Source organism: Belonocnema kinseyi, chromosome 4, assembly GCF_010883055.1.
Source record: "Belonocnema kinseyi isolate 2016_QV_RU_SX_M_011 chromosome 4, B_treatae_v1, whole genome shotgun sequence".
Taxonomy (NCBI): Eukaryota; Metazoa; Arthropoda; class Insecta; order Hymenoptera; family Cynipidae; genus Belonocnema; species Belonocnema kinseyi.
This window is the reverse complement of record NC_046660.1, coordinates 89,790,508-89,800,181: the sequence shown is the minus strand read 5'-3', so window position 1 is coordinate 89,800,181 and position 9,674 is coordinate 89,790,508. Positions and strand designations below refer to the sequence as shown.

Below are 9,674 nucleotides of genomic sequence, written 5' to 3'. Positions count from 1 at the left end.
CTTGTAAATGCGTAAACATAAATGGCTGAAGTTTTGACAGGCGTCATTTGAAGGATCAAGTTCGACGAAAATGGTTCACATTAGTGAATACTAATGCCATCTTTTAGAATTTTCAGGTACTTATCAGACTGCCTAGTACAAAGGCATAAAAGAGTCAACCAATTTTTTTCTTATAACCATTAACTGACTTTCATCAAGAGAAGACGTAGCATTAATATTATCCAAAATCAAATCTACTTTGTTACTTGTTGATTGTGGATCGCTATTCCAAATGATGTCACATAAGTGCCGATTTTTTATTCTGTATTCCATGTTAAAAAATACTTCGAAGGATTTCCTCAATATCTCCGTAGAAACACGCAGTCTATTTGTAAACGTCTTCCATGAAGCAAAATAAAACAATATTAAAAAAAAATTTTTAATGTGCATTTGTTCATAAATTTTTTTAAAATAATTACCAGTTTCTGTCACTATTAAAAATATGACAGCAAAGAGTCTTTTGCAACACATTTTGCATTGATTCCGCAAAAAATCAGAGCTATTCATGAAAAAATGTTCAAAATGTGCATTTGTTTATAAAAATTGTTTAAATAATTGGCAATTATTATCTATTCTTAACTTATTGTAAGCGTACATCATTATCTGTGATACTTTATACAAAAGCTATGGGTTAAAATTAGCTAATCTTTGCGAATCACGAAAAAATGACTTTTGTGAATTAATTGGTTTATAACATTATTAACAATCTTTGTAGTTACTCTAACCCACTGAAATTATTTTCAGTTACTTATTTAATTGATTTATGACCTTTTTTAAGGAGTTTGAAAGTCTTAGAAAAAATGGTATCACGGAAAAGTTTAGCAACAAAAAGTTGCAACTTTGTTGTTAAATAAAAAATTTACGTTAGGTCAAATTAAAATATCCGCAGTTACTTGTTATAACTGGAAGTCTTACGGTCATTTTAAAAAAAAAACATCAAAATCCGTTAAGAATTGCACTGTCGGTCGATTTTTGTCCAAAAAAGGTACTTTTTTCCCACTGTGCGTTTGTTTGACATCTCACTCGGGTAGAGGGGGCAATGGGTTTTATAGGAATATTTTAGACAATTTCAGAGACGGTGCACTCATCTTCTCATTTCTCAAGAGCTGGTCCCAGGCCAAGCTTCAATTAGCTAAGCAATCAAATCAAAAAGTTCTCTTCTTGCACTGTAGAAGGAGCGGGATTTTTCCTAAAAAAAAGTCACAAATTTTGATCTTGAATCCGTTGAATTTCAAAGCAGTAGTTGTACGGGACAATTTTCACGTTTAACTAACAGATTCCAGAGGTCCACCATGAACATAATGATTAATGATCTGTGCAAATCAACACGACAATTAAATAATTACATTTAGTTCTTGCAAATTGAAATAGCTTCGATGCTACCGATTTATGTGATTAACCATTTTTATGACTCACAGAATTGAAAAATCTCAAGGTTATTTGAAGAACACAAATTTAAGTTTCAACAAAAATTTGATAATTTGATAAATGATGCTCAACCTGATAGGAACACATTCCACAACACCAGACTGAACAAGTGGTTCAAAAATCTATCGGATATTGATATACCAGACAATGTTGCTATAGTCGCTAGTCTAGGGAAAAATTATGGAGTAAAAATAGAAAAAGATCAAACACCGGTGTACGATCTAATAGCCAGTGTTGAGTCTAATATCAACAAAATACCAGAGGTAGATCAGGATCCGCTATACTTAATATAGCGTGTAATATATGTGTTGGGTTATGAATTCGGGTTACGCCGTAAAGTCAAAAATCATACAACCCTTGAAAGAAATCAGACAGGCTGAGAAATTTTCAAAAGAAAACTATCAGATTATTTTTGTTAATGCGGACAAGGGCCATACTATCGTCGCGATGAAAAGAGAAGATTATGACGCGAAAGTTAATGCATTATTAGAAGATCGGGACACTTGAGTTAAAAGAAGCAGGGATACAACCAAGAAAATTGCAAGGGAAGCCACAAAACTAATTAGAAAATGGGAATCGAACAAATTTATTAATGAACTCACCGCGAAACAGTTAAACGTTTATCACGCTAACCCTTCGAGATTATATGGCCTTCCAAAAATGCACAAGCCAGTTGCTCCACTTAGGCCGATCGTTTCTTAGGTGGGTAATGCTACTTACTAATTACTAACATTCACCAAAAATATCATTGCAAATAATATTGAAGTTCCTAAATCGAGAGCGCTTAATAGCTTTGATTTAGTGAAGAAAATGAGGAATTTCAGCATCCCGCCAAACTATGTCTTCGCGTCATTAGACGTGGTTTCCCTTTTTAAAAATGTGCCGAAAGAAAAGGCAGTCGAGACGGTTCGTAGCAGGTGGAATCAAATTAACGAAAATACCAAAATTTCATGGACAGATTTTGAGGAAGGACTTCGATTATGCCTAAATAGTACAGATTTTTATTTCAAAAACCAAACTTATTTTCAAACAAGAGGACTACCAATGGGCTCTCCCCTTTAGCCGATTTTAGCAGATTTAGTGATGGAGGACCTGGAAACGGGTATTTTGCCGAAAATAGGTTTTCAAGTACGGTTGTATGGCCGTTATGTTGATGACATATTAGTAGCTCTTCCGGAAAGCGAAGTAGAAAACGATCTAAAAGTTTTTAATTCAAATGATTCTGTGATTAAATTCACGATAGAGAAGGAACAAAATAGGGCGATAAACTTTCTGGATGTAACTCTTCACAGGAATGTCGTTGAAGAAATAAAGTGTAATTGGTATCGCAAACCCACCTGGTCTGGTAGATGCTTACGATTTGATTCATATCACCCACAAAAATACAAAAAAGGGTAGGTTTTAATATGGTTGACAGAGCTATTCTTCTTTCAGATAAACCATATTATCAAGAAAATTTGCGATTAGAGGAAGACACACTTCGCGACAACTTTTACCCGGAAAAATATGTTAAAGATAATATAGATTTCATATTACATATTTTGGCCCAAAATGAACACCGTAGAGTTGACGAAATAGTTCAAAAATCTGAGCGAATTGCGAGAGTTCTCGGGCATTATGACATAACTACGGCGTTTAAAAACAAAAGAGACCTTACGTCGATCCTGAGACCCACTAAAGGTAAATTCAACAATTTGCATAATAGCGATATTGTTTATGGCATTTGGTGCAAAGGTCAAAATTGCGAAGCGGTTTATATAGGTCAAACTAAATGTCCGTTAGGAGTAAGGGTTAAAGAACGCACGAAAGATATAAATAAGGTCCCTAACAAACAGACAATGCTCACTAAGCATAGTATTGAGAAAGATCATTTTTTCGATTTTGATAACCCGAAAATTCTTGCGAATGAATGTCACTATCGCAAACGTTTGATGTTGGCAATGTGTCATATTCCTGGTAATGAGAATGCTGTCAATTTAAGAACCGACGTGGAAAAACTTTCAAAAATATACTATTCTTTTGTAAAGCGAAACAAATTTGGAGAACACGTGGTCACTACGGTTGTCGCCTCCTAAAGTGAACCGGTAATCGGTCATCTCAATTTTCAAGTAGAATTAAGGCCACAGTCCACAGTGGGCTGGATCAGGAATTTACTATTCAAAGTCACGTACAGCCTAAAATTCTTGACCGATTTTCAATTTTCTTTAATAGAAATAATCAGCCATAGTTGCACAAGAGCATGCATGGATCAGATTTTTAAATTTTTATTATTTTCTGTTTTTTACATAAACAAACAAAGAGACAAAATGAGTCATTTTTCACTTATTATTTTTTATCTGTAAATAAATAATTCAATTAATTTCGTTCTTCATGAAAATATATGCCAAAGCATCTTAGGAAAATAAATAATTTGTGGGTTTTCGAATATAATTGTTGTAAACAAATTATATTGACAATAATATCAACATCATGAATTGTTTGCTTGACAAGTATATTTGTAAGTTGCATTTACTTGATTTTATCGGCAAAATGATACTTGATCATACAAATTTGTTTTCTGCTATAATTTTCTTATTTTATAAACAAATTATATAAACAAATGCACTGTTTGGTCATTTATGTGCAGAAAGTAATCGTTTTTCTTTCTTTTCGCCTTCAGTTTGTATTAGTGGTAATTATTAGTGATGCAGATATGTTATGCGACATTATCTGTTTATTTTATAAACAAATTTTATAAACAAATGCAAAGTTTGTCCATTTACAGACAGAAATGATTCGTTTTTGTTACTGATCGTCCTTAAAATATAGAAGTAGTGATATTTAAAGATAAAAAATAGTCATTCGATATTATTTGTTTATTTTATAAACGAATTATATGAACAAATGCATATTTTTGATATTTATGGTCAGAAAGCTATTTTCTTTTTTCTTGTCGCCTTCAAATTGCATTGTTGGAGATATTTAGTAATGCAGGCTTATAAATCGATAATTTTGGTTTATTTTGTGAACAAATGCATAGTTTGGCAATTTATAGAAAGAAAGTATCGTTTTTTTCTTCCCGATCATCTTTAAAATATATAAGTGGTGATGTTTAGTGATAAAAACTTGTGATTCGATTTTATTTGTTAATTTCACAAACAAATTATAGAAACAAATGCATTGTTTGGACATTTATGGGTAGAAATTCATCGTTTTTCTCCCTTATCGCCTTCAAACTATATCAGTGATGATGCGACGTTATCATATTCATTTATAATATTTGTTTATAAAATTAACAAATAATATCGAATTACAAGTCTTTATCACTAAACGTCACCACTTATATATTTTAAAAATGATCGGAAAGAAAAAACGATACTCTCTTTCTATAAATGGCCAAACTATGCATTTTTTAATCAAATTTGTTTATAAAATAAACAAAGATGATCGATTTATAAGCCTGTATTACAAAAATCTTCAATAATACAACTTGAAGGCGACAAGAAAGAAAAAAAATGGCTTTCTGACCATAAATGTCCAAAATATGCATTTGTTCATATAATTTGTTTATAAGATAAACAAATAATATCGAATGACAATTTTTTATCTTTAAACGTCACCACTTCTATATTTTAAGGACGATCAGTAACAAAAACGAATAATTTCTGTCTATGAATGGAGAAACTTTGCATTTGTTTATAAAATTTGTCTATAAAATAAACAAATAATGTCGCATGACATGTTTGCATCACTAATAATTACCACTAATACAAACTGAAGGCGATAAGAAAGAAAAACGATTACTTTCTGCACATAAATGACCAAACTGTGAATTTGTTTATATAATTTGTTTATAAAATAAGCATATTATAGCAGAAAACAAATTTTGATGATCAAGTATCATTTTTCTGATTAAATCAAGCAAATGCAACTTACAAATATACTTTTCAAGCAAACAATTCATGATGTTGACATTATTGTTACTATAATTTGTTTATAACCATTATATTTGAAAACCTAATAATTATTTATTTTGCTAAGATGCTTTGACATATATGTTCATGAAGAACGAAATTAATTGAATTATTTATTTACAGATAAAAAATAATAAGTGAAAAATGACTCTTTTGTCTCTTTGTTTGTTTATAAAAAATCATAAAATAATAAAAATTCAAAAATCCAATCCATACACGCTCTTGCGCAACTATCGCTGATTATTTCTATTAAAGAAAATTGAAAATCGGTTAAGAATTGCAGGCTGTAGGTGATGTTTAATAGTAAATTCCTGATCCAGCCCACTGTGCAGCCCTTTTAATAATTAAAGCACCGTTCCTTTGAACCCCGTAAGTTGTAAAATTGGAGAACCTCTGTGAATACTGTTTCAGTTTTCTTCGTGATTTGAAGCGGAGCGGATGTCCCTAATTTTCTTTATGTCGAAAACTATCCTTTTTGTATTTACAGACATTCTGTTTTATAAAAATTCTCAATCGTTGATTTTGTGTTTCTTTCCATTAACTTCATCTCAAACTTTGAGTGTGTATCTCTGTGCGACGTTTTTGTGATTTTTGTGTTTGTGAAATTACGAAATGATTTACTTCCCCGCCATCACCCCATCCTTCTGCGACGGAACTGGACGACCACACAGAGAGGAAGTTGACGGTGAAAGAGAGAGAGAGGAGCTGCACGACATATAAATACTAAGTTTATGCATGAAAACACATTTTTTTACCAAATACTTAATGCCAAACTTTTAATTTTAAATTCATTTAAATCTTATATCTGGAACTGAGGAGGACCCCTATCCGTGGTCGAAACGTTTGCCAATCTAATAATTTAAGAAATGCTGTTTTATAATGAAGTATTTTCATAAGACCCTAATGCCAATGAAAAATTTCTTCACAGAAAATTATATTTTTTGTTGAGAATTTAAATTCTTTTTATTGAAACTTCAAACAACTCAAGTAGAATTAGTTCGCGAAAAATTCATTCTTTTTGGTTTAATGATTGACCATTTGAGTTAAAACCCCTTATTTGTTCAAAATTTAGCTATTTGGTTGAAAATGTTTTTAACTGAAAATTTAATTATTCTCTGTTTGGTTAAAAATTTACTTTATTTAGTTTGGAAGTTCAACTATTTGATTAAAAATCCCCTATAGTGTCAAAATTGCATCGCAGAGGTGAAAAATTGATCTTCTTGGTTACTAATTCAACTTCTTTGGTTGAAAATTCATTTTTGTAGTTAAAAATTAATTTCTTTGATTACAAATTTAAATACTAGGTTTGAAAATTGATTTCAAAATTAAAATTTTTGGCTGAAAATTTGTGTGAAAATATTATCCTTTTGGTTGAAAAATTATTTCTCGGAACTAAAATTATTCTTTAAAATTAAAAATTGATTTTTTCAACTGAAAATGTAACTAATACGTATGTAAATGAATTGAGTGTGCGAGTGCACGTAGGTTTGTCTATGTCTCATAAATTACGAGGTCCTTCTCCAACCCGATAAGGAACCGGTATTATGATCGATTGTGAAGGATATACAAATTTTACGAAAAGAAAGACAAAGATAGAGACATAACGAATTGTCAGGTGGTCGACAAACACTAATAGCAGTTAGAACTAAGCCGACCAGGAAAGCTAGTACTTGTGAATGCAATTTGACTTTTAACTAAACTTTTAATTAACTACTACAAAAAGCTCTCATAGAAGCGCATCCGATTTACCGATTCCTAGAACTGATGTTTCACGCAGTTTCTCAGAGGGCAGGCAGTGTCAACAATGCTTCGCAGCCAGGAGCGAAGCGATAAAAACGGGCAGTACCCGCAGAGGACAATTCCATCAAATGTAACCATATGGGTCATTTCGTTTTCAGTGTTTAGCGAGGTATCTCGATATCGGTTGTGTTACATTTTTGAAAATGTCAAAGGAAAAGAAGAGGCAGCATTTAACCTTCAAAGATAAATTTTCTTGTAGATAATTCGCCACTTTGGCTGAAAATGTAACCAAATATTTGCTTGATAATTCATATTTTTAGTCCAAATTTAAACTACTCTGTTGAAAACTGAACTACTCTGTCAAGAATGTATTTCTTTGTAAATTAAACTATTTACTTGAAAAGTTAACTTTTCCTTGAAAGTTCATTTTTTTTCGAAGAATCAAGTCTTTTGTAAAAAATTCGTCTTTATTTTTATTACGGATTTTTAAAATTTTGAGTACATATAAACCACCTGAATGCAATTTGATGTTTGAGACCAAACTTGTAGTTTTTTCTTAAATTTATATTATGTGTAGTCATGACATTGAAGGTTTTCTTTCAGTTAAAATTATTATATGTATTAGCCAAAAAAATGGACAAAATTTAAACAATGTTTTTAGTACGCTTAAAAATACAATAGAAATGGTTCACACGGCTCTGACTCATTACGTTTTGAGGGTACCGATTTACAAGTAAGGACAGCACGAGGAAACTCCCGAAACTGCTATGGGATCTCTTGTGTTTTCGCTTCAAAATTAATTTTTTTCTGAAAATTGACCTCTTTATTTTGGTTAGAAATTCATTTCATTGAGTGGAAATTAAACCTTTGTTTATCGGGTATTATTATTTGATTACTTTTGATTGAAAATTTATTATTCTATCTGAGAATGGAACTATTCTTATTTTGTTAAAAATGTATATTTTTGATTTAAAATTAACGCCTTTTCTTAAAAATTTAATCATTTTTACGGATACAAATTCAATTATTTTTGTAAAAAATTTATATTTCTGGATTGGAAATTAAACTTTTTTGTCACTAAATGATATCTTCAGGTTGAAACTTAAACTTTTAGTCAAAAATGTATATTTTTGCGTTGAACACTCAACTGTTTCGCAAGAAATTCTTGTCTTTCGCTTAGAAATTCAACATTTTATTTGAGAATCTAACTATTCTTTTTTTTAATTAAAAATTAATATTTTCAGTTGAAAATACATGAATTTTTATAAATATTTGTCTTTTTTGGTAGGAAATTGATCCCTTCTCGAGTGAAAATACTTCGACTTGAATTGCCCTCTATCAAGACATGCTGAAGTTGAAAAGGTCGACTTGAGCATGTCTCAGTTTTGAGACGGAGCCAGACTTAAATTTATGTCTTGGAAACAAGTTTCTATGTCTTGAAGACATAAATTTATCTACAATTTTTATTTGTTTGAAGAAAATTTTTAAGGGTTATACTCGAAAAAATTGCCCTCATTTTCTTCTGTTATAGGATTGTCGTTTTCTTTTTCTTTTACACAACGTTCAAAGGACGAAAATATGGCAGAAAGTTTGAAAACTTGAAAATTGCACAAGAGCCAAGAAGAGAGTCTAGCTGGCTAACCATTTGGCTTTGAACAACAAAATGAAGTAAAAACAAGCGACAACTAAGTGCCCTGAAGATTTCACGCGCCGCAAACTTTTTGCTGTTACCTATTTTAGAGCGTGAGAGTCGGCAGAGCGGATTGCTGGCCTGCGGCAGGAATAAGCACTTCTTGTATCACCCCAAGTGCACCCAAGGCAATGTCGAAATGCAACCCTGATATCGGCACAACTATATTTTACAACAAAAAAAGGAATTTTTTACATATTTTTTAAGGCAATGATTCAAGTTAGCATTAGGCGGGAAATGAGGTTCCTCGAAATTTTTTGAAATACTTGTAATCATTTGAAGTCTTTAAATTCCATAGAAATTCCTCATAGACCTTTAAAATACACCATTATCCCTTAATATATCTCAAAATCGTTTAAAATACTTGAATTGCCTTTAAAATTAATGAAAATATTTCAAATTCGCATGAATCTTTTGAACTCCCTTAATCTTACAAACTATATATCAAAATTCCACGACATACCTTATATGTCTCCTGATATTTTTAAGGATTCGTGAAAATGCTTCGGTATCTCTTTAAATCCTTTAAAATGTATTACAATTTCTAGAAATTCCTTAAAACTAATTTTAGTCCGTGCAAATCATTCTTAATTCCTTAGAATTCCAGAAAACTCATAGAAATCCTTCTTCACCTCTTTGAATCCCCAAAAAGATCGCGAAGTCTGATGCAGAAGATTGGTAAAATTGATATTCTCTCTGAAATATTTCATGCGTAATTTTTTCAAACTCTTCAAATTTAACAAAATTATTAAAAATTTTAAAATTATTTTAAATTTAAAAATTCGGACGATTGAACAAAAAACTTACGTTTTGAGCTGTTTTTT

The 9,674-nt window shown here is 31.1% G+C and overlaps 2 protein-coding genes across 2 annotated transcripts in view; one reads left to right on the top strand and one right to left on the bottom strand.

Moving 5' to 3' along the window:
• LOC117170665 (neuronal acetylcholine receptor subunit alpha-7) overlaps positions 1–9,674 on the bottom strand; it is a 390,031-nt gene that overhangs the window by 245,885 nt on the left and 134,472 nt on the right. The window lies entirely within an intron of this gene.
• LOC117170664 overlaps positions 5,914–9,674 on the top strand; it is a 245,866-nt gene continuing 242,105 nt past the window's right edge. Inside the window, exon 1 of the mRNA XM_033357592.1 lies at positions 5,914–6,105. Within this exon, the coding sequence (XP_033213483.1) occupies positions 6,033–6,105 (73 nt within the window). The 5' untranslated portion in view covers positions 5,914–6,032. The remainder of the gene's footprint in view (positions 6,106–9,674) is intronic.